This window comes from Morchella importuna (assembly GCF_003444635.1).
Source record: "Morchella importuna strain M04M26 chromosome Unknown Morimp01GS030, whole genome shotgun sequence".
Classification (NCBI taxonomy): Eukaryota; Fungi; Ascomycota; class Pezizomycetes; order Pezizales; family Morchellaceae; genus Morchella; species Morchella importuna.
The window spans coordinates 123,330-147,469 of record NW_025763427.1 but is presented as its reverse complement, the minus strand read 5'-3'; the positions used below and the strand labels follow the sequence as shown (position 1 = coordinate 147,469).

Below are 24,140 nucleotides of genomic sequence, written 5' to 3'. Positions count from 1 at the left end.
CCCTAACAGCCCACAGAAAGCAGGGAGAATAGGGTAAGAGAACATAAGAAGGGAACCTTCTTTCCATGACAGCCATGCAGTACTCGGCACAATTCTACGCCCTTGAACCTGACCCCCCAAAGTATTCACACACCAGCACCATGTCAATACCACAAACAAAACTCAGATAACCTGAGTCTTCAACCAGACGACCCCTTCACCTTTCCACCCACAGTCCTTCATCATCACACCACACTCCACCGCATCATCATAGTACCAACTCTTTGGTCTCCCTTCCTGGCCTTCCCAAACCACCTGAGACAGGCAGAACCACCCCTCAACTTCGTGGCAAGCCACGACCTCAAACACCCTAGCCAGCCTAGTATCCTCCCTGACCCACAAGGTCACGAACCTGGTGTCTGGGTCATGAGGGCCTTTGCCCCAGGTCAAACCAATATTGACAACCCACCATTTGTCCTTCTCGAGGCCGCCGGCCATCGGCAGACATAAATGGGCCCTCTGGAGATAGACGAGAAGGTTCCAGACGCACCACCTAACGCTCTGGACGCTACTGGCGAAGAACTCGTGCCTCCTGGTGCCACTGATACTGCTGTTGCTACCGTCGGTGTCGCTGCTGGGCCTGTGCTGCTCGGTGTACCATCGGACAATTCCACGTGAGGAGACGAGATGGTAGCGTTGACCGCGGGAATAGAAGTCAACGGTGAAGAGCGGAGTGATGGGATGGCTCGGGTACTGGAGATGCAGCTGAGCAGAGGTGTCGGAGCGCTCGTCAATGAGATTGTTGTTGACAAGATCATGGAGATCCTGGGGGGCACCGTGCGGGGGGGAGGTGTAAATAACGATATAATGAGTGAGGGTTTTATCGGCAGTGATGCGGACATTGACGGGTGTGATGGATGAGGTGTTAATAGGCTGGGTGGGAGTTAGGTATGGCATTTTGATAACGTGTGAGATTCGATGATGATGATGATAGTGTGAGCTTCGATGTTTGAAGTGGGAAGGTGATAGTTATGATGGGAGGTGATGAGAGGAATAGGATGGATGGGAGTTGATGAGAGAACTAAGAGGATTGAGAAGACTGAGAGGACTGAGAGGAATGAGGGGAGTGAAGGGAATGAAACGAATGGAAGCTAATCTTTAGGATCCGGAATCTTCACGTCGCACGCATCCAAGACCCCGACCTTTCTTTGAAGGAAGAGGGGTGAGTGACAGGAGGCGATTTCACGATTGGGGTCTCTCAACAATGAGTGGCCCTGCAGGGAGACTGTGGGGACAGCACAAGTACCTATAAAGCTCCTATTTGTTTCTACGAGGCTAAGATATCCTGAATGTAGGTCATTATGTCGTTATTTTCTTCTTACTGTATTGGTGGTTGGTTGGCAACGACTATTCCTCTTTTGCTTGTGTCAATGATTTCGTAGTAGGAAACTAGTTATAGTCAACACGTGATGCGAACATACTTGGCTTGAAATAGTAAAGGGCACAGTATTTATATAAAGCGATGAAGAGCAAACAAAGTAGCATAGTGCGGCCTCACCAAAAGATTCCCCGAATATCATGGACCTCATAATGCACTTTCCCTGTATCAAATATTAGACCTTTATAACGCTATAGAAAAATAGAAACGCTCTATTCGTAGGTGATCGACAACCCAAATCTCTTTTATTAGTTTGAAAGAGCCAAATTTACATTATTTCAACCGAACAATAATTCAAATTAATTATTTTCGTTTCCAAAATCCTCTTAACGTTTGACAGCGCTTGTTGTGTGATTTCGCATAGAACAAGTACCTATGAAGCTCAAGATTCTCGTTTATTCAAGTCTATTATGGTATGTACAGTATTCATGTTACCGTGAGAACCTCTTCGGTTGCGGTTTTGATTATCAAAATCAATCAATCAATCAGCGACTATGGCCAGGTAAGGCTACACAACCGCACTCGCGCTTAGGGCCACCTAATGAGCCGTGCTAGGCGTTGGTAGAGCACGAAGGCATATCAGCTGTGTACCGCCAAAACTCGAAAAAAAATTGGCTATCTCCGTCCAGGGATTACCACTTGAGTGATTGGTTGAATGGCATGATCTGCTTCAGAAATTTCCCATACAAGAAACTTTGATCTAGACGGCTTCACGGGGGTGTGGTCAACACGGGGGTATGGTCAAATCTCAAATATACGCCGGAGTGATGTATGATACGCAGGAAGTTGATCGACTACCTCTTTTGGTTTCCATACAAAATCTTAGAATTGACCCTACCCCCGTGTTGACCACAACCCCGTGATGTTGTCTAGCCAATTTTTCGAGTTATAGCGGTATTTATGAACAGTGCTAGCTGACGTCCTCAAGCTCGTAGAACTCTCCCCACCGCTATTACACACCCACCCGCTTCTACCCTCACAGCCCGCACACCTCAAATCATCAGTATCACTCTTACACAATCCCTCAAGACAGATACCCTTAGCATATCCGCCCTCACAGTCCCAAGTCTGCATTTACTCAACCAGTGTGTCATACCTAGACCGCAACGCCAAGAAACTTTTTTTTCGCGGAAACGGTGTTTCACATTGCTGCACTGGCCTGCATATATATAATTTTCAGTGAAAACGGGGTTTTGTGTTGGAATGCCGGCACCCGTTGTAGAAATTACCTGTTGCCGCCCGCGAAAGGAAACGATGCGGAGCAGAGTTTCAAGGCTGCCATACACCTGTTTAGTAGGGGGTCTTCACATCTCTGGCCTCATAAGCTGAAGAATTGCATAAAAGCTCTTTTTTGTTGGTCAGTTGGTAATTTTTTTTTGTACCAAAGAACACACTCATACTGAAAGTTTTGAAAGTAATGAAAAAATGAAATGGTATCACCTAGACCCTCTGCCACAGCAACGTGTTACCTGCCCATGTATGATTTTATAGGCAGATTATACTACTGTTCGAAGCTTTCCCTGTGCGCAGAAAAATCAATAAATCCAGGATCTGGATTCACCGAATACCTTACCTTTGCTCCAATCGCACCTGTCTCCGGAGAGAAAGCGGGGGATAAAGAGGAGAAGCCTGTTAAGTAACAGTAAACTTCCCTAATATTTGTATCCCGCAAACGGGCCGTCGCCCTGCTCCACCACTGCCGCCGTTGCCCTATCCCCTCTCTCTTTCCTGATCACAGTCTCTAACCAATCGAGTAGCGGCCTATATTTGGTCTGCTTTCTGTGGAGCACTTTCTTGAATGCTTGTGCACCTAGCCATCGAACCTGGCTTCTCCCCACTGCGCACTTGAAGTTGCCCTTTTGTAGCATGTTGTACGCAAGCTCCAGCAGTTCTGATGTTATCTTGATCAGGAGTTTCTGGCTGGGAGACTTTGGTCCCCGCAACGAGGCGGCGGACCGGTATAATTTCATGGCGGCTTCGGTGAAATTATGATAGATGTTTGAGAGGACGGTATGGGTGCTGTTGAGCGTACTGTCAAAATACATAGGGCGTGCCTGCATTTTGAAGGCGCTAAAGGAAGTTAGTTGGATGTAAATAGGAAGAATGTATAAGCTCTTACCCAATTGCTTTGCGTTGAAGGGATCTGCCAGGATTTTTAGAGTACTCAACTGTGAGGAGATCATTTACATCTACACATTTTGTTAACTAAACCTCCTTTTATCTCCCAATTATGCCCAAGAACCTACTGATTTGAGTTTTTTCCGCCTCTATCCTTCCTAATCTCTAATGTCCTCGTGTTGAGAAGATTACCGCAGTACGGGAACTCTTCGGTATCTAATAATCTAGCCACCTTCCTCCCGCCCACACTAGTCTCAAAGTTTACCAACGTTTTCTGCGCACTCACGAAAGCCCCGTACTCCGGCATCCCGCCATGCATTACCTCTAGGAACCTTTGTGCCTTCTCGCGCTCTGGTGTAATGTATAAAAAGTCGTCCACAAGCCTCATCAGAATACCGTCATCTTCAAATGCAAAGGAGAGTTTCTTGTTCTCTAGATCGCCGTAAAAAAAGTTGCACAGTATACTCGACAGTACAGACCCTTGTGGGATCCCATTCTTCTGTCGGTAAAATTTCTTTCCAATCATGATGATGTTCCTACGAACATGCTCCTCAAGCAGATCTAGTAATGAGTTGGAATCCCGGAATTTGTGAACGACATCGTCGACAAAGACGGTTTTGCTCACGCCTCTACGTTTGACCTCGGTTTGTGCAAAGTCAGCGAACCGGTTGACCTTTCCCGGGAGCTGGGCTCTGGCTATAAAGCGGCGGATAGGCTTTTTGCTGCTTATGGAAGCAGGAGCGCGAATCTCGGCGTGCTTTTCAAGGCGATATTCGGGTTCGGTAATGATGGATTCGATAAGCTTTATTAGTGCGCCCTGTGGAATGGTATCAAAACAGGCGGTAATATCAACTTTAACGAAGAAGAGCTTCGGGAGGGTGGTCCCGGTTGCGCGAAGACGTTCTTGGAAGGCTTTGATGCGGGGGTAAATATCACCGACAGAGAACATAGCGGCTCCAAGCTTTTCGGGTTTGCGAGACTTTTCGAATACCAACACATTATGGACAGGTTTTAAAATTGTGTTAATACTCGGGGCCAGTACTTCTTTCCCTTTGTGCTTGTCCTGTTCAGGATCAGCATTCAAACATCAACAATCACTCGCTCGTTAACAGCCCCAATGACTCACCTGCTGTAAAACCCTTCTCTTCAGGTTCATGACCGGCCTCACGCCATTGACCTTCGGTAGCAGCCGTACCTGTGCATATCCTAACGCTCTCTGGCCCAATATCTTTTTGGCTCTCTCCACCTTCAGCTCTTGGAATGTGTCAGTCTTGAGCCTGATCAGCGCCGGTTCACTGATCTTCTTCCATACATCATGCCGGAAGTAGAACAACCTATTGCGTTGCGCGTTGCTTTCAGTGATGTAGAAATGGAACCGCAATAGCGGGATCAGGAATGAATCAAATAGCCAGAACAAGAACTCAGCCAGGAGCTGCCGGCGCTTCTGTGTGTCTGACAAGCAGAGCTTTGCGGAAGGGGAAGTTCCAGCGGGACAAAGCCACAGGAACTCGGTAAGCTTCAGACCCTGCATGATCTCATGGAGCGAATAGCTTTCGTAGCGTCGTAGCTTGACGAATTGGTCGACGTTAGACATAATCAGCTTCTTATTGCTATCCCCTTTGCCCCAGAAATCACGAGGGATCACTTTAGAGATGACAGCGCGGGCAAAGGCCGAGACCTCGACGTTAGACGAGGCGAAGTCCGTGAATGCCTCGCCTGCCTCGCCTGCCTCGCCATCCTTGACGATCTCCTCGTCAGAATTGGGAGATGGTGAAGGCCCGAAAACCACCGGTATCTCCGGAGTGGCCTGGGTGGCGAGCTTATTATCACTGCGGGTGGTTGGAAGGTTATTGGTTGGAGCTGCGGTGGTGACAGGCTTTTGAACGACGCCATCACAGAGCTATTTATAAACCGACATATGTATCAGCCACCGCCTGTCAAGGAGGTGCATATCAAATTTACCTTGACTGGACAGTAGTATTTCACAAGTGCATGATAAGAGCATCTCTTATGCAATTTCTGCATTCTAGCCACCAGCCCAAACACAGTTCCTCTCAATCTCTTTGGGACGCTAAGAACTTCAAGCTTACCACTCAGAGCAGCAACAGCAGCGATCTCCTTTTCTCGCATTGTGTAGTCTTTGAGTGGCTGCACCGTCTCCCGCCTGTCAACGATAGAGGTGAAGGCATTGTGGAGATTGAATTGACGGGGGAAAATATATTTCAATATCTGCACCGTGTGGGAATTCACCGATGGGTCGGGGTAGCGGTTCAGGACGTCTATAATTAATTATTAATTTGATTTCATTTTTTTCTTTTGTTTTGGTTTCGATTTTTGAGCGAGATGTGGGCCAGTTAGAACAATGTAACGGCGAGGTGAAATAAAGTGCTGTTCATGAGGATTTGCAATTGGGTATATGACGCTGGTTCCACAAGCTTTTGGAGGTTACATTGTGGGATGGGTTACAAAATGCACGTGATACCGTGCGGCAAGACAGAAAAAGCAAAACAGCGGATGAGGAGAAAAGGAAAAGAAGGAGAAGAAGGAGGAGAAGAACACACGGATATGACGTAAGCCAAACTGGACCTCCCCACGGCCGTTGTAAGCCGGCTTTGAATAAAACATTCGAGATCGTACAAAAATGATCTCTCCCGGCGTCCTCAAGTCTCGCTGTACCACGGCTGCATTTTTACTTGCATTCGGTTTGTTATTACATGTATTATTACATGTTTTTGCTACATGTGGTTCTTGTTTACCGGAATGCAAACGTTTTACGCCACTCTTGTCATTGGTAGTAGCAGGAGTGGTTGTACCGCTACGGTTGGTAATATTGGTGGTATTGGTAAGTTTAAGACCTTCGGCGGCAGCGGGACGAAGACGGTTCGGCCTAATCTTCTTGTCGATGTTCTTGGCACCCGCACCTTCAATTTCCGACAAGCAGCGTTTCAAGGGTGCACCAGCACCAGCGGGACGGGTGCTACTAGTGTGAAGTGGTACTGGCTGTGCTACCGGGTTGTTCAAGAAATCCGATAGTGATGGCCCTAAAATGAGTGAAAAGAGGTTACAGTCTTAACGCATAAACCGACGCCGTGGGTGAAAAAGGGGACAAGAAACTTAGAAGACATCACAGAGGAACCGAAATCGGGTATCGGATGACTTGCATACACAGATAAATCATAACCGAATAGGGAGGTTGTAAGAAATAAAGAGAGAAGAAATCGTGAGGAAAGAAAAAAAAAGAGAAAAAAAAGAACCCAATTCATTTGCCGAGACGTAACTATGTGACCAGACCCTCCCTAGTATTGGAAGGATCATTAGGGAAAGGAAGGAAAGGAAAATAGAGAAAAAGTTAAATTGCAAGCACGGGCGGGAAAGAAAAAAAAATGGTATGCATTGTTATTGTCATTGTCATTGACTATGTAATCGATTGACTGACTGACCTGCAAGTTGGTAGTAGTTTGCTTTTGCAACATCGTACTGGTCACCGTGCGGGCCATCCAGTTGAAGGAATATGCTTGTGTTGAGCAGCAGATCCAGCATCGCCTCATCCCCTATGATCCCCAGTAACCGACCCACACCGGCGATTTCAATGTGCCGATATGAGCATTTGGATACAAGTTCACGACATCGACTCCAAGCAAGCCCGAATTGATACCCGGTGCTGCTGCAATGCGGTGGTTATTCAAAGCGTAACCTTGTGCCAGTATATTATTTGGTTTTCCTGGATAAACTGCGCTATTTGATCTCTTTGTTGATAAGGACCGATAGAAGAGAGTGTGGAGGGTTAGATCTACAATCTACCGAGAAGATTAGAGTGGATTGGCCTGCGTCAGGGGTAATCCACGTCAGGAACAATATGTAGGTACCTCAGATTGGGTGGACGTCGATGACTGACGGGTGCCTCCGGTTGATTGGGTGGCATCTTCAATGTCCAGTATCGTATCCGATACACGCAGTTTCTCCAGGCCCACGACGGAGGTTTTTAGTAGTGATGCCAGGTCCTTATCGGACCCCTTACCAGCAACAACTTCCTCGAATTTTCTAAGAGCGATTTTGGGTTTGGAGGAGAACGAGAGGGCCTGTTGAAGGAAGGAATGAAGAGGTAACAGGTGGGGAAAATATAACGAAAGCACTGGGTGTTGAAGAAGTAAGGGAGCGGGGGGAAAGGGCAATTGCGTTCTTTGCGGGTGCTGGCCTCGGAATTTCTTTGTTGGAGGACGAGGTTCAGGGGGAGCAGTTTGGCTGATTAGAGGCTCAGCCGTGAGCGGGTCCTTACCATGGACTTTTGATGTTGCTGGCGCTGCTACTGCCGCCGCTCCTGCTTTTGGTGCACCTTCTGGTTTGCCATTGGCTCGACTCTTTGCTCGTTTTCGCTTCCTGTTAGATGCCATAGTGGTGATATTCGATAGATAGTCGTTGTGTAGGTATTGTAGTTTAGGATTCTTTATTATAGAAACGATCTGAAGGAAGGGGTGATTGCAATTGGAATTTGATTTTGAGGTGTGTAGGGCTTGTGGTTGCAGTTACGCCGATCTCGAACGACTGGCGCGTTTCCAGGAAAGTAGCACACTTAAACGAAACGCGTCCCAAAATTAGTCTCACATCGCAAAAAAGATAGTCCCCGTGGTATGGGCAGAGTTGATAGCGTGCCAAGGGGTGGGAGGGGGGGGCATCGAGAGGCTGCAGCAGCGCAGGCTGCATCCGCGAAACCAACACACCAATCATAGTAATGACGCTCATGCCCACGAATGCCTGTGGGCTTCCCGGACAGCAACCCCTTGCCTCACCATCAGGTTCTGAGTGGTGGAAGTTTTGCCAGGAAACCCAGGCTTGTTCAAAGCAAAGTTGCTCAGGTTGCGCAACTCACCCAAGCTGGATGGATGATGATGGTGATGGACGGATAGGTAAATTATGTTGGAACTACAGCGAGTGAGAGCGAGAGGAATAAAGTAAAGGCAGGCAGTTACTGGATTAGTTAACTTGACTCTTAACGCCTCAATCAATCAGCACTGATACCAGCTCGTAGTCTTTGCGTCTGTCAGTCAGGCCTTTGGCATCCCTCGCCCCCTCGGGAGGGAGAAAGCGTAGGGTAGAAATCATCAGCAAAATTCAAGGATTTTGCCCCTCAAACCCATCTCTGCCTGGGCTCCCCCATTCATCAATCGAAAGATCAGTCCAATCAATCAATCACGACACTCTGGCATCGAGTCCCCTCATCCAACCCATATTCCCCTCCATCCATCCCCAGTCATTCCCACCCTCATCTTTTCATTCCTTAGGACCTGAGCTGTTACTGCAACTCAGCCTGGGATTCCGGATAGTAGCATACATACATTTATACATACATAGGCCGTCCTGTGGGTGGTGGTTCGTCGTATCTCTTCCCCCTTACCCGTACAGGGCCTGTACTCTATCTTCTCTCGTAAAGTGCAGGCAGGGGGTGCTTTCCCTCTCGCCGGCTTCCTTCCTTTCTGCCCGACACTTGTTTCCTGTTCAAAACTTTTCCCGATCTAGCTCCGACATCCACCCTTCTTTCCCCTCCGAGACCTAGTTGAGAAGAGTAAAGAGAAAGAGTGAGAGAAACGGATTTGTGAGAGACGGTGATACATCGAAACCAACTAAGAAGGGGAAAGGAATAACGTTCACGCACAAACGGTGAGAATAAATTACTACTGCAGCTAACTGCTATACCCCCCCCCTCCCCCTACTACTATTTTATTTACTACTACTGCTGTTACTGCCCAGCATCTTCCTTCTCCGTTTCCAGAACATCAGCTGCCCGCACTACCTCTATCTACATGCCTACATACAGTACCGTACACACACTACTACACAGACCCCCGCCTGCCTGCACTCCTCCCTCTTCCCCCTCCACTCTCTCCTGTCTTCGTCGATTCCCACCCAATCTGACCTTCCTTGCTGATTTGGACCGCAGTTCCGAAAAGCGAGAAAGCAATCACGGACGCGGGGGGATCCTCACTGCATACACCCTACCTATCTACCCTTTTCTCACGCTCACCCACGCCCACAAACTCAGCAACACAAACCTCTTAGAGTAACGGGTCAAAACTAACAACCTTTTACGGTCAAAACTTACAAACAACCATTTCCTCTTATAGGAGACCCTATATAGCTATCCTCGTGCTGAACAGTGAACCATTAGCATACATAGCGCTCCCCCACGGGAAAAAAAAGGCCCACACATACTTATCCACATAACATTCCTAGTGCATGCTCTCCACTTACCTACATCATACATTACAGTACCCCCGGGCCCTAGCTACTAGTAGCCAACCCACAAGCAGCAGCAGTCCCCAGCAGCACGGTCCCTCCCTCATCATCTATCAGCTCCTCCATCGAAAGCAAACAAAACAACCAAATCCTTCTTCTCTGCAAACCTAGCCAGCCCTCTCTAGTATCTTTACATTTACAGGATTTTTCCTTTCCTCCCATTCCCTTTTCCTTCCGTCGGTCGTTTCCCCTTCCCCTCCCTTCCGTGTGCATTTCTGATATACATCCCCCACATGTCCCGAAGCAATGCCTTCAAGTACCGGTACAAGTCATGAAGAACCTGCGCGCCCACCTCCGGCTGGTCCTCTCCCAGACCCACCCCCATCCACGTCTAATTCTACTGCCTCCTCCACCCTCCCAAAGCAGCGTACCATCGTCCCAAAATCCTCAACGATAAACGCAAAGACCAACTACGTCTCTCCATATCGTCAGCAGACTCCCAGTAGATCTGTATCCACACCACTGCTCCCTAAAACCACCAGCGTTACAAATACCAATTCGCCAAACTTTAAAAACATAGTCAGTAGATTCAACGAGACAAAGGATGAAAAGATCCCGAATCCAAGCAATAGAATTCCTGCCGTAGCGGCGGGCCCCGCTCCACCAGGATTCCGTACAAGGAAGACTCCGCAGTGGAAGCCTGCAGGTGGCAGCGGAAATGGAAATGGACAGCAGCCGCAACAGCAGACAGGCCCAAGGTCGAATTCGTCAAACTCTAACAGTAATAGCAATGGCGGGAGAGGCGAGACTCCTCCTGCGCCGTCGGGAAGGGTGAAGACTGAGAGGTCAATGTCTGCCCATGATATACCTGCCGGAGGAGCTGGGGGCGTGGGTGGGCTGCAACGGACAAGGGCTCGTAAGATGTCGGAGGGTATGCTGAAGAGTCTACCGCCGTTGGATACGACGGTAAACGATAGACATCTCAGCGTGAACCGCCATAGGCGTAGTCGCTCGGCGTTGCAGTTATATTCACCTTCTGCAGCGTCAATGGCAGATACGGAGGAGCTGGATGATGTGCAGGGTGGTAGCGGTGGTGGGATTGGTACTACCACTACTGCCGCTGCAAATTCCGCGGGAAGATCGTTACGCCATCGGAGGAGCAGGTCGGATGTGGGAAGTTACGGGTCCCCGGAGGAATTCGAATTTACGGATATGATCTACACTGCGTCCCCGCAGGAAGCTTCACCAAGGGTTGTACAGGCGGTACGAACTGGAATTCCACTACCAAAATCGCGGATCGCGTCACCTACATCTCCCGGTACGAAGCGTAAAGTGGGGAGGGATTCTAAGGCTGAGACGCTGGCACCTATTGCCGTGTCCTCACATGGATCACGACGCTCCCCACAACCTATTAGTAGTCCCAGACTACAAGCATATATATCAGCGCCTCTTCCCGCAAAATCACCACCCCTACGGTCATCACGACAACGTTTACAGCAATCAGCAGGCTCGGCAGCTGCTTCGTCAAGGCAAAAGTTCCAAAATAATTCGTCTCCAACAACACCATCGTCATATGCGAAAGATGTGGGAATTCAGCGTGGCCGGGGCGCAAGGAGCTCTAGCGTCGGCGAAAACAGAGGCAGGGATATCAAGAAGAAGATACCAGAGCTAGGGACTGTGGACTTTGCTGCAAGGAGAGCGCGCATTCAGAGTGCCTTTAATAAGACGTTGAAGGAAACTAATGAAGGGAAGGCCAAAATTGTTCCTGCTGTCAGAACATCTAAACACAGTATGCAGGGAGAGTTTGATTGTCCAACACCAAGAAGTGCTGTTAGCCATAGGATCGATGAAGAGGATGAGGACGAGGCTGAAAAACCATTTCAGCCACAGTTTACAAATCAGGCTGATATGCAGGCAGGGGCAGAGATAGGAGAAGAGGCCCTAGAGCTTCCCACGCCAATTGACATTGATGATGATTCTGATAGTCCCGATGAGCAACCTTTAGAGGCTGTGAGCTTTGTGCAGGAGGACGAGGAGGAAAGACCTGTGTTTCGACACCAAGTTTTTGATAGGCCAGCGTCGCAAGCGTCATCAACCTCGACGACCAGTGATAGTTCAGATTCATCGTCATCTTTTGACGACGATTTACCAGCACAAGGTAGGAGTGAAAATCGATTTTTTTGAAACATGATCAATCACTAAGCTTTAATGAAGATACTATTTCTCCGATGTCACGGCAGAGGCCCTTCTCGTTAATCGAGCCCAAGCGTGCAGAGCCATCATCCATCCCTTTGATTGTTACACCAGACTCACCAGGAGAGCCTCCATTTCTTGCAGCATCGACTTTCCTCAGACCTAATTCGAACTGGTCGGGTTACAGCATCGACTCCGAATATACTCGAGAGCCCACAATTCCGGAAATGCCAGCACATCACATGTTTGATTCCGTTGGCGGCGGCGTTGCGGTAGAGCCCCCTACAAGCGACCAACAGGATGCAACCACGAGCCCCACTGAAGCGTACATCCCGATAATGCTCAGTAACACACTTGACGCTGCTATGCGAGGTAATATTATGGCACAAGTAGAGGTATATGGAAAGGCACAAACGAAACCTGGTTTATCTCCGGTACCAGCTTCAGTGTCTTCCCCCACTGACGCGTCCAACACACCCGTTGACACCATAGTAGGTGTTTTTGAGGACTATGATGAACCCAGGGAGGATTTTTTTAATTCTTATGAAAACACACCGGTAGATTACCGCCCCAGGGACAGATATTCAGGGGAGCTTGAGCTGGTGACTCCAGGTGGATATCAAGTGGACGATGAAGGGGGTGACCAGGAGACAGAAACAGAGATGGATTCGGGGACAGAGACGGGGTCAAGTGGAGAAACAGAAACGGAGGCAGAGGGAACAGAGGCCGAGTATCAGGATACAGAGGCAGAATATACAGAGACCGAGGGAGGATATCAAGACGAAACAGAGACGGAGGGAGAATATTCGCATTGTGATGGAGAATACGACGAACAGTATGATTCCACGTCTTGTTCGGAGATGCCGGATTCGGCCCATCCAGGATTAGATGATCAATCAGACAATCAATCAGACGGGTGGACGTCTGCGTCCGCTAGCCCTGAGATGGAAGATCACCCGGCTAGGAGATTATCCATGCAGCTAAACGATTCGCCAACAACACCGCGTCAATATTTCGAAGAGATAGAATCCCCGCTTCCCCCAACGCCGCCGCCAAAGGATTCCCACTTCTTACCGGCGGCTCCTGTGAATTTGTTGCCGGCCCCTGTTCCACCTGCAAAGGATCCGCCGCGAGCTGTCTCACCATCACCGTCTGCAATGAGCGCGCCCCCGGCTCATTCTACCCACTCGGGCTATACAAGCCATAGAATGCCAACCTACGGATTTCCATCATACCCTTTGCAGCTACCTGAAATACAAAGGGACACAGAACCCTTGGGTCTGGCCATTCAAGTGATGCCTGACGACAACTCCCCGGAACTACCTCCAGTCCCACCAAACAAAAGACCAGGTTTTGATAGATGGAATACTGTTGCGAACATGGAAAACACTACTGAAAGCGCCAGACCAAGCCTTGAGTATCATCACTCATATCAAAGCTCAAGGCAAAGCTTAGATCAATACTCCAACCACAGACCAAGTCTAGATCAGTACCCAGCGGGATCACCATCCTCCAGCTTTCACTCTGAAATAGAATCAAGGCTTAGTAACATCACGAACCAGAATGGCAACCGACACTCAGAAACACCAGCATCATCCACTGCACCAACTAATCGCGGATCATCTTCAATACACTCCCAGGACCAGATTTTACCACAAGTCCCGCCTGAGCAGAAGATGCTTATTAAGCGTCGGCATCTACTAAAGGAGCTAGTTGACACAGAGAGCTCCTACTTCCGAGACATGACAGTCGCGATGGAGATTTACAAAGGATCTGCAAACGCATGCGCCGCAATCACTATGGATGATATCAAAGTTCTGTTTGGAAACACCGAGGCGATTGTTGCCTTCTCAAAATCTTTTCTGGAGTCTCTGAGGAAGGCTGTAAAGAGTGTCTATGTAATGCAACGAGCAAGGAGCGGCGTCACAAGTAGCGCTGCCAGCATCTCAAATTCCATCGTCAGCACCGACGATAGAAATAGCAGTTCTATGGACGACTTCGCCTTCGAAGAAGAAAAGGACCGAAAAACTTTCGTCGGCGAGGTCTTTATGGACATGTTTTACCAAATGGAGAAAGTATATGGTGAATACTGCAAAAATCACGATGCTGCGGTAGGACGATTGGCAAAATTGGAAAGCAATAAGGGCATTGCGATTTGGCTATCAGTATGCTTTCCTATTCTTCTGGTCCGTTGCGTATATCCCATAGAACGGATACTAATCACATGATAGGAGTGCAAAGCTTGTGCCGAGGACCTTACAAATGCCTGGAACCTGGAATCATTACTCATCAAGCCAGTACAGAGGATACTGAAATATCCTCTGTTACTCACGCAGCTACTCGAATGTACTCCCAGGAATCACCCTGACTTCATACAACTAGAGGTAGCAGCCAAGGAGATGAAGTTCGTTGCTGATCGAATCAACGAAATGAAAAAGCGGAAGGACATGGTTGAGAAAATAGTGGGACGAAAGAGACAGGAATCAGACATCGGACATGGGATCACGAAGGCCTTTGCTCGCCAAGCAGAGAAGCTGAAACAATCCGTTGGGTTGTCCGAAGTTGTTGTCGATGAGACATATAATAAATATTTCGAAAATTATAACATGCACTTCGTACAGGTGCAGGTTATTATCCGGGATATCGAGATCTACAAGGACGATATACAAGGTCACGTGGATAAATTCCTCGAATATACACAAACAATCAAGGAATTTATTGATGTCTCCCACTCACAACATCCAGAGGTTGAAACGAAGTGGAGGAAGTTTGACAGTGCAATGCGAGAGCTTGCAACATCCTATCTCGCTGAACATGTAATACTTGATCTCAAAATTTTACAGGTAGATTTACTAACATTTTTAGAAACACCGTGTTCAAAAACACTCCATCGAACCTCTAACAATGCTTCTGAAACTGCACGAAAGTCCTCAGCGAATCATGACAAAACGCAACAAGAAGGCAGTTGACTACGCTCGCTTTAAAGCCATCATAGAGCGTGGTGATACGCCGGACAAGAAAACGAAGGACCTGGCCGATGCCTATCTGGCACTGAACGAAACATTGATTGACGAGCTTCCGAAGCTTTTTAAGTTGACAAAGAAGATGGTCGATGCAGTTCTCCTAAACTTTGTAGAACTACAAGGTATCTGGATGAATGATTGGGCATCAAAGATAAAGATGACCTTTCCAGAATTCGCAACTCTGCCAGTAAAACTAGAAGAGGTTGTGAAAGATTTCACAGTCGACTTCTCCTACAATGAACAGAGCCTCAACCATCTGGGGATTTGTAATGGTGAGTTAAAGTCTCTCCCCGACGATAAAATGGCATAAACTGACCTTGAGAAGGATCAATGAAAGCAAAATATATGTCATTGGTCCCTATCGCATCACCCTCGATGACCACATTATCTCTGGATGCATTTGACGATGGATCCAGTTATCGGAGGCCTTCAACTGCAACTGAAGAAGCAACACGAGATTCATCTCCTGGAATACGTGACAGGGCTATGTCTCTTACTAACAACTCACCCACAGCAGGCTCATTCTATGATAAACCTGAGCGGTTCTACGAGACTAAGCCAGAACGCCGATATAGCGGCGGAGGGTCAACTCTCTCGCCACTGGTAGCGATGGGTACTCCGGGCTTAAACATGATACCTCAAGTGGCACAGAACCTGGCCCAGAATAGTCGGAATCGAGCTACCTCGGTTGCGCTTCCTCATAGGAGCCCATCTACAAGTAGCTTGAAATTGAATCCCCAGGTCCAAAGATCATTCTCGGAGAGGCAAACACCCACACGTGATTTTGCCTCTCGACCATCATCTAGGACCTACTCCCTTGCTGAAACCATATTTGATGGACCAGAAACCCATGCAGCGTATGCTTCTAGTGCTGCACTCGTCGACCCCCGTGTGGAAAGTCGGACTCCCTCGCGAACGAATTCACCAGCTCCTATTTTTTCTTCGGCGATGCCCATGGATGACGACAGGGATATCAGGCGTGATGACACACCCTCCGGATCACCAATGATGCAATCAAGACCGCCTTCAAGGGCCCCTTCCATTGCAAGCTCAATGCATAGTCAAAGGAGAACCCTCACCTTGTCGGGTAATAGCACCCCGATCTTTGTGGCAGCAAGCTTATACGAGTTCAATATCGATAAGCAGCGGAGGGAGGGGGATTTCCGTATTTGACTTATGTCCAAGGCGAGATCTTTGATGTAGGTTTTATTATCTCTAATACATGTGAAGACATTTACTAACCACTTCTTGCAGGTTGTTGGAACCAAGGGTGAAATCTGGTTAGCCAAGAATCAAGATGATAAGAATGGGGAGCTTGGTTGGATCTGGTGCAAGCACTTTGCGAAGCTATAATGGCGAAAGCAGGACCTGCAATATTTTGAACAGCAAAAAAGCAATTCTGGGTAATAGGAGGCATCTTATATCATTTGGAGGGCGTACTACTACTACTTCTTGTCAATTTCGGTTTTCTTCCCCCTTCTATAAATATTTTTGGTTTTATAAAGCACGACCGACGGCGTCACCAGATTCATTTTTCTTATTTGTCCTACATGATCGCTTCATAACTCCCACCATTCTTCTTCATTTCATCGTTTTCACTTCTTTCTTATCTGCACTTTGGGATTGGGTTTTTGTTTTGCGTTTTTTTTTTGATTTATTTCAGGCGGAATGGAGAAACATGGGGCCTTTTTTGCATTTCCTTAACTTTTTTTTACTGGAGCATTGTATCTTTTTTGTCATTTTCATCGTCATATAGCGGGCGGCGTCTCTATCCTATATCCACTACTACTAAACTATTATTACTACTTTACTATTTTTTCAATCTATTTTCTGTGCCACCTTTTTTTTTACTTTCTTTGGTTTCGGCAGTGGGCTTGGTAAAGAAAAACAGGATTTTTTCTTCCTCTTTTCTGGAACTATTGGTAATTCTTTGCATGCACATAATGAATACCCCCGCGATCTGTGTATGTACTTTATTGTTTGTTGTCCCGAATGTGCGTTGTGAAACACTTGGTAGATATTAAACTCTGATAGCACCACAGTGGTAGATGAATGAAAACTGATAAGATGTTACAGTTCGAAGCATTGCTTGGCGTTATGCGGGTGATAATCTATGATTTGAGGAATTTGAGGTTCAAACCTAGTACGCGCGTATAGACATTTTTATATACTGTATAAGTATAATACCAATGGACTTTCGGTATAATAGAATACTAGTAGTAGTAGATACATGTAGTAACAAAGTCTCAATAAACTCAGACGCTAAGCGGATTCCTCATTGAGTGGTCAATCTCTGGGTAATTGTAGGTTAAATTGTCAATTTAGGTACCCCCCCACCTCTAAGCCCTTAACTCCAGCAGCTCTCAGCCCCTACCCCACGACCCTCGCAACTAAGCTTCTTTACAGTCTGGTGTGAGTCAACGAACAACGGTGAGTGTTACCTGCCATTCACGGTAACATATAAACAAGGACATTACATCCTACATGCACGCACTCAGATCCAGAGTCGAAAGCCAACACTTAGCCTCTGTATTACCGACATAGAGAGTCGGCCTAAATATATCCGTGATTTAGCAGAAAACCAATTTGTACCAGTAAAATGGAAGCGCGGCATAATGTAGGCTATTGCTCATAGCCCCAGGTTTATTGCGCTTGGTTATGGATATAACAAATCATGTAATATCACTCGAAATACTCACTCGACCAGATATTATCAGGACCACATCGCGGCCTCCTCTTCCCGTCCCCGCAAAAAAAATGCCAAGCCCATTTGGTGGCCATAAAAACCAAATAAACTATGATCCAAGCCCGACCATCCGTAGCAACTGAGTTTGTCCAATATATATTGATCAAGTAGCGGTGTAGCTAGGGTTCTGGATGATTTAGACCTCTCGAGGACACTTGAGGGATAAAGTTCTTGCCTCTTCTATTGACGGGACAGTTGCTACGGGTGACGTGGGCTAGCTCTTACCACCCCACGCTTGAATTCCCTTGTAATAATACTTGGAACATATTAGAATATGGATGTGGTTCGTATCATGAGCTATCACTCGATTTCTGGTTTTCTATCGCTATTGACATGGATACCGGAACCGTCAGTATAGCCGTTTTATGGGATTCTACGGCTGAATTATGGCCCCACCTTCCACTAAAGAAGAAACCGATAGCGTGCCAGTTCAAAACTGGTTGGTTGAAACATCAACCTTGACCCTTTGGCGGGTTTGGGTACTAGGCGCAGGAACGACCATTACCCCTCATGAACTACATGTAACTTTATAATACAGATATACGTGACGGAACCTCAAAGCCATGGCACCGATCTTTAAACTCAAAAAAACTAATTTCTATTTGCCAAGTTCAAGTTCAAGTCTAAAAACCAAACCTCATTACACATGATAGAGTAAAATAAAAGTACAAATTATACAGCCCACACACCCCTCCTCCTTCTTTTAAGGATTAAATAGCAGTACATAGTGAAAAGTAAAGAAAACAAAATCCAATGCTCCGATGGAATATGCAGATTATTTAATAAACTATCACAAAAGAAAATAGTAGACAGATGCAATTAAAGTAAAGTCTTTTGTTGAAACAAAATATGGTTTTTGAAAATGTGAACGCCTTGTAAACCCGGAATTCGAATTATATGCCACCGCCCCTGACCCTCTGAAACGTGCTGTTATGTAATCTGGATTTTAGTAGAGGTCCTCCCTCGATCCTCGATATCTTTTTCTCCTTTTCGTGAATGTCGTGTTAAGTTGCGTCATATTTTTTGCACTTCCTTTTTTCCTTGAATGGAGCAGTAGGAAGATAGAATAGGAGGGGGTAGACCTTTTCCCCGCCTAAAATGAAATATGTTATTAAGCCAAAGGAAAGATAAAATATAAGGAAATTTTTATCAAAGGAGCGATGATATCCCAACCCCAATAGTCCATAAGCCCAACCCCCAGCCGTCGTCGACCGGCAACGAAAACGGTTGACCCAACAATATTAGTAAAGTACTATTCCCACTTCCTCTCCTCTTCACCGTCTCTTGATAGTCACCAATTAGGTCCAACCTCTTCCTCTTTTGTCTCTTTTCCAGCCGCTCGGACTGCTTCCATGAACGAGTCCTCAGTGCCTACGTCCCACTTGACTTTAGCTCCCTGCCATCCTAGTAACCTGATAACTTCCTCGGCGCTCCCATATAGCTTGCTTTCAAGCACTGTCAGTACGCCAACCGCACACCTAACTAAGAACGCATCTCCCTCGAATCCATACACATCCCAGATTCTGCACACAATATCCAACGGGCAATGCAGCGAGAACAATGTTAAGAACATTGCCTCGAGATACTGCGCCGGCTGCAACTTTAGTGTGGCGGTAATGTGAGCGTGTAGTGAGGGAAGTTTGTATTTAAACGCCTTAAGGAAAAGACTGTAGACACGTGACATCGCACCGGAGTCTTGTGTGTAAAAGGCAAGCGGGAGAGGACGATTTAGGAGATTAACGAGTGTTGTGAATGTTTCTGTTGGGGACTGATTGAGCAGGAGGAGGCCAGCAACAGTGTGTGTGCCGTAAACATAACCAACGTCCGAGCGGTACATGGAATAGGCTTGAAGAACTTCCAGAAGCGAGTCATGAAGCGGGCCATTTTCCTAATTTCCGTTAGTTTCGGACGTTATTTATAGAAGTGGGGGCTTCGGGGGAGTTATACTTGGAAAATCTTCAGCTCAGGGAAGGTCTTGTTGACGTCTTTCCGGATTGAGTCAAACAGTTCCCGCTCTTTGAAGGAGTACATAGTTGGGCTCTTTTTCACACCTTGTTCTACATCTCGGGCGCGCTTGAGAGCGAGCTTAAAGGTCTCGGGGCCCACCGTAAGATGATTTCCGAACGACATGTTCCACACTTTACCTCTACACCTTGGAGCCACACCGCGCCACCAGAGCTCGCGGGTTTCTTCGGTGCGCACCATAGTGTCCCAATTGGGAATTATGTGTTGATCCCAAAGTTTGTGAGTGTCAGTCTTCATGCGATCCTTCTCAGCCTGTTCGGCGCGTTCTTTTTCCACGCGTTTGCGTTCTAAAGTGTCCAGGTTAGATTTCCGATATCTTTCCGGGGGCGGGGTCCTAAGTACCAGCTTCTTGGGATAACCGCATCATCTTCTGGTACTCCTTCAAGTGTCTCTTCTCCTCCTCTTTGCTCTTCGGAGGCAACCAGCTCGGCCTCGTCCTTGACAAGACTTCAGCCTTCTCTTTACTTATCGGCAATGGATCAATCATCCCATTCTGCATCTGTATCGGCGGTAGATTCACCCGAGCTGCTTTTGTGGGCGATGCGTTCTTGTGTAGCGGTTCCGCCTTTCCCAGCGCAAGCCGTTTCTCGGTCTTTTCACTCTCGATCTCGGCATACGCTTCTAGCGCTTCGCTGAGCTCCTTTGCCTCGGTCCCCAGCTCACTCATTGCGTCGCTCCAGCTCTTGGCGCGATATTGAGTACGTCCCCTGATAGAATCTCCATGTGCGGGCTCCCCAGCAATCGGAATATTACTTGTCGACCCTCCCCGTGTTGGCGGCCGTGTAGCTGGCGGCGTAGGGTCTGCGTTTCCAGGACCTCCTCCGAGCGGAGACTCCAACATTGTGGTTCGGTCCGGGCTAGGTGTAGCGCTTAATGCTCTTGCTGAGCGTGGTGATACTGGAACATTGTAGAAAATCGTATCCGCGGGTATGTCGTCATCCGAATCGCACTCGTTTTCGAGCTCCTCGACTGTTTTCCTTGCAGCCTGCCATGAGCGACGGCCTGGTGCCGTTCCTGGGCCATTAGAGGTTGTTGGGCGCCCTGGCGACACAGGAGGCACTGGACCCATAGGGGAGGGTGATGGGGAGCGATTTGTGAGCGAGAGCCTGTTGAGACCAGTAGTTGAAACAGCGCGTCTGCTACTGGGGGTGTAGGGAACTAGATGATCGGCTTGTGGAGTGTGGACTTGGGGTTGAAGATTTGTGTGTGCAGGTCGTCTACCGTTCGTAAGGTCGCGACTGCCAAGAGAATTTCGAGATTGGGGGCCCATGCTGCTGAGAGGGCGGGACATCATGGGGCCTCGGGGAGGTTGCTTTTGGAGCGTGGGACGGTGGTACTCCTCGATGTTGTCGTCGTCATCGAGGCCGATTTCCTCAAAGTGTCCGTCAAGGTCGTTGAGAATACCACCATCGTCGAGCTGGAAGGATGAGGGGAGAGACGAGGAGGAGCCGACGGTAGAAGAAAGGCCGGGGGGTGAGACCCAGCCGCTGGAGATCATTTGAATGTCGTGGGGTGGATTGTAGTGTGAAGAGTGAGGTTCTGGTTCTGGGTGTTCGTGGAATTGCTGAGTGAGACTTCGGGGCTGGATTGTAGGTAGAATTTTGGCGGTTTGGGGAGGAATTATGCTTAAAATTCAAAGTGTTCGGAAGATGCAGGTATTCTGTACTGATCAAGGTTGTCCTGAGCCTTGATGCCGTTGATTATAGTAGAACTGAAGTACTAGTAGTGTGTAGTTGTAGTGAATGATAGGTTTCCGAGTCGATATTCCCTTCGTCAAAGATTCCCTCCTATTACCCCGTGATTATGTTTCCCAGGTTGTCGTAGAATTTCCCGTGCCGCAAGAATAGACGGGGGCTTAGTGGTTGATTATCCCCTTATCAACAATCCTATGGACTCCTATTATCCCTATCCCGTTCGTTCCACCACTCTCCTTTTTTCTTCTTTACCCTCCTTTACTCCGAGATTACTTAACTCCGCACGCTATCAAAGACAACGGAGTCTTCGTGAGGGATAGTGTATTCGTGTATGCTTATGTTTGCGTGGATATCTTTCAGGGGGAGGCTCTGCTCTGCTGTTGAGGCGGAGTGGGAGCAATTGTGAAATAGCGAATGACGTCGACTTCCGAAAAAAAAAGTATCAATTGAGACTGCAGATATGTAGACAGATGGAGAGCACAGTCTTAGCTATGCGTGTATTGTATGAGAGTATGTATGTAGACAAATAATGTGGAGTGGGAATGTAAAGAACGACAAAATAGGCAAGGCAAGGCAAGGCAAGGAAGGATGAGAGAAGAAAGAAGGGAGGGAAGAAAACAAGAGTCGAGGGATAGAAGGCAAAAACACAGGCACAGACACAAAAAGCAAAACTTAACACGATCTTGTAGAGGCGTTTTGTCTATCGGATCCAGCCTTCAAGTGCACAATACATACCTGCCTAGCTAGAGTCTACAACTTCCCTCATGCAGAAAGCAATCTCCATGTTCGTTCACAACGGGAGAGGCGGGCGGCAAACACAAACGATTGGCGCGAATCTTTGTTGCTTGCTGCTGTACGACACCAGTCTGTCAGTACCTACCAGTGCCTGATGGATACACACCCACGAGTACGTGTGCCTGTTCGTACACTACCTACATCTTTAACCATTAGGTGCCGGCACCCACCTACGAGAGTAGTACTAGTATTTCTCTGACGTTTTTGAACTGGGCCATTATTGCATACACCCAAAACCATGAGCTTGGCGTATTTTTGTATGGCATGCAATATCAGTCGCGTCCACAAACGTCAGAGAAAAACGAGTACATTCATGTACCTGCTGTACTTATATCCACTCATCACAATTACAACTCCCCCACGAAAACATACATATGCTCAACCCAAACCCTGAATGATCGTTTGTGAACCCCTTGTTTGACTCTCACCCCAGCGCGCACACACCACCCCATCTACATCTAGCACCTTTGCCTTCTCTTGGTTAGTATCGGTATTCATTAAGCTCTTGGCGCGCTAAGAAATCTTCTTCTTCCGGGGGCCCGGGGGCTCGGCTCGGGATTCATGCAGACGCGAGGATCCCCGGATTGATTTGAGAGATGGAAAAGAGTTCTGACTCTAACACTAAAAAGAGCGTTAGTGGTGCGGGAATTTCCGAAACGGTAGTGGACCACTGGTGGTGGTGGAGTGTGGTGATGTGGATATTGAGGGATCGAGATGGGATTAGGTGTTGAGACGGTAGTGGCCCATGGAACCACTTAAGCTCGCTCGAGTGAATGATTCCTATCCATTGCGGTACGTTTCCGTAGCAATTTCCATCTGCTCCGTCAACTACTCCGATTTGCGAGTAGATATTTGTAGCTCAAGCCCATCTCACTAGGTATGCTGGGGCTGAAGGTATCCGTGGAACACTCTTTAGAACGGTGTCTAGGTGATGTATCTCTTTTTCGTGCCCGCTTCTTGATGTGACGTAGAGTATCGTGACGTCTTATACATGCAATAATTGCTTTATGCAAGCTCGTAAATAAGGCATGAGGTGCATTGTATGTGGCTCCCAAGACTTACGAGCCAGGTTTGAAGTAGACGGCTCTTTACCCCGGACCATCGTTGACCGTGGAGTTTGCAGGTAGACCAATTTATCTGAGGTGCAACGACAGGACAAAGGTCAGGGAGTTTGGTTCGTACAACCACACAGTCTTTATGATTTTGTCCTAGTTGCGACTAATCTAGCTAATCCTATAAGCTTTATCCGGATGCATACAGATAGACATGTAGCAGTAGGAACCAAGAATCAGTATCGTATGCAGATGTGTTCCTAGTGCGCTTATGCTACTTGGTTTCAGAGATAAATTTGGCGCCGAGCGGGTCCTCTGTTCTATTCACCGAGCATAGTAAACAATTGTTTCTTAGCAGATCCAACCCGGCGGCTAGTTTTGCGTGGTATGAGACTAATTCTCGGTACATAGGGAACTCGCTCGACCTATCCATAGTAGAAGAAGGGATGCTGAGAGGCGGTAACAGTCGTATGCTGTAAATTGCGGTTTTCTGCCAGCGTCGGTATCAGCCAGCATAGGAACCTTGCCCCCTATCCTAGGATATCTTGACTTACATGCTCTTTGCAGAAGGTCGATTCATGTAGAGAAACATAAGTATGCTGTAAAATGGCCATGCTTGCTCAAGATGTTCAACTGAAGACTTTAGACGAAAGGTAGGTGACGTCTTATTTTATGCTTCGATTACCGTTAGCTCCGCTAGCTTGACATGCACGCCCTTAAGCTAAGGAAAGTATTGTAAAGTAGAGTACGTAGGTACAAGTAGAGTGCATATAGATAAGATGTACATGTAGATATATTAGTACATGTATACAAATAAATGAGCTCGGGCGATACTTTGCTGATCAT

The 24,140-nt window shown here is 47.5% G+C and overlaps 7 protein-coding genes across 7 annotated transcripts; 2 read left to right on the top strand and 5 right to left on the bottom strand.

Moving 5' to 3' along the window:
* Positions 1-162: 162 nt before the first annotated feature.
* On the bottom strand, positions 163-936 carry LAJ45_08505 (uncharacterized protein; the record flags this gene model as incomplete). Its single annotated transcript, XM_046118055.1, has 1 exon — positions 163-936. The coding sequence occupies one exon, from the start codon at positions 934-936 to the stop codon at positions 163-165; it is 774 nt and encodes a 257-aa protein (XP_045968653.1).
* Positions 937-2,558: 1,622 nt separating this feature from the next.
* Positions 2,559-6,160, bottom strand: LAJ45_08504 (uncharacterized protein; the record flags this gene model as incomplete). The annotated part of the gene is made up of 9 exons (XM_046118054.1): positions 2,559-2,576; positions 2,647-2,692; positions 3,092-3,487; positions 3,537-3,606; positions 3,664-3,700; positions 3,768-4,598; positions 4,662-5,435; positions 5,498-5,814; positions 6,097-6,160. 9 exons carry the CDS (start codon positions 6,158-6,160, stop codon positions 2,559-2,561), a joined length of 2,553 nt encoding a protein of 850 aa, XP_045968652.1.
* Positions 6,161-6,195: 35 nt separating this feature from the next.
* On the bottom strand, positions 6,196-7,926 carry LAJ45_08502 (uncharacterized protein; the record flags this gene model as incomplete). Its single annotated transcript, XM_046118052.1, has 5 exons — positions 6,196-6,227; positions 6,292-6,576; positions 6,976-7,086; positions 7,191-7,332; positions 7,402-7,926. 5 exons carry the CDS (start codon positions 7,924-7,926, stop codon positions 6,196-6,198), a joined length of 1,095 nt encoding a protein of 364 aa, XP_045968650.1.
* On the top strand, positions 6,296-6,568 carry LAJ45_08503 (uncharacterized protein; the record flags this gene model as incomplete). Its single annotated transcript, XM_046118053.1, has 1 exon — positions 6,296-6,568. The coding sequence occupies one exon, from the start codon at positions 6,296-6,298 to the stop codon at positions 6,566-6,568; it is 273 nt and encodes a 90-aa protein (XP_045968651.1).
* Positions 7,927-10,072: 2,146 nt separating the features above from the next.
* Positions 10,073-16,335, top strand: LAJ45_08501 (uncharacterized protein; the record flags this gene model as incomplete). The annotated part of the gene is made up of 7 exons (XM_046118051.1): positions 10,073-11,924; positions 11,981-14,124; positions 14,191-14,775; positions 14,825-15,254; positions 15,308-16,069; positions 16,129-16,181; positions 16,237-16,335. 7 exons carry the CDS (start codon positions 10,073-10,075, stop codon positions 16,333-16,335), a joined length of 5,925 nt encoding a protein of 1,974 aa, XP_045968649.1.
* A 2,684-nt stretch (positions 16,336-19,019) lies between these two features.
* On the bottom strand, positions 19,020-21,251 carry LAJ45_08500 (uncharacterized protein; the record flags this gene model as incomplete). Its single annotated transcript, XM_046118050.1, has 3 exons — positions 19,020-19,616; positions 19,676-20,040; positions 20,096-21,251. The coding sequence occupies 3 exons, from the start codon at positions 21,249-21,251 to the stop codon at positions 19,020-19,022; spliced, it is 2,118 nt and encodes a 705-aa protein (XP_045968648.1).
* A 2,317-nt stretch (positions 21,252-23,568) lies between these two features.
* On the bottom strand, positions 23,569-23,908 carry LAJ45_08499 (uncharacterized protein; the record flags this gene model as incomplete). Its single annotated transcript, XM_046118049.1, has 2 exons — positions 23,569-23,784; positions 23,849-23,908. The coding sequence occupies 2 exons, from the start codon at positions 23,906-23,908 to the stop codon at positions 23,569-23,571; spliced, it is 276 nt and encodes a 91-aa protein (XP_045968647.1).
* Between the last annotated feature and the right edge of the window lie 232 nt (positions 23,909-24,140).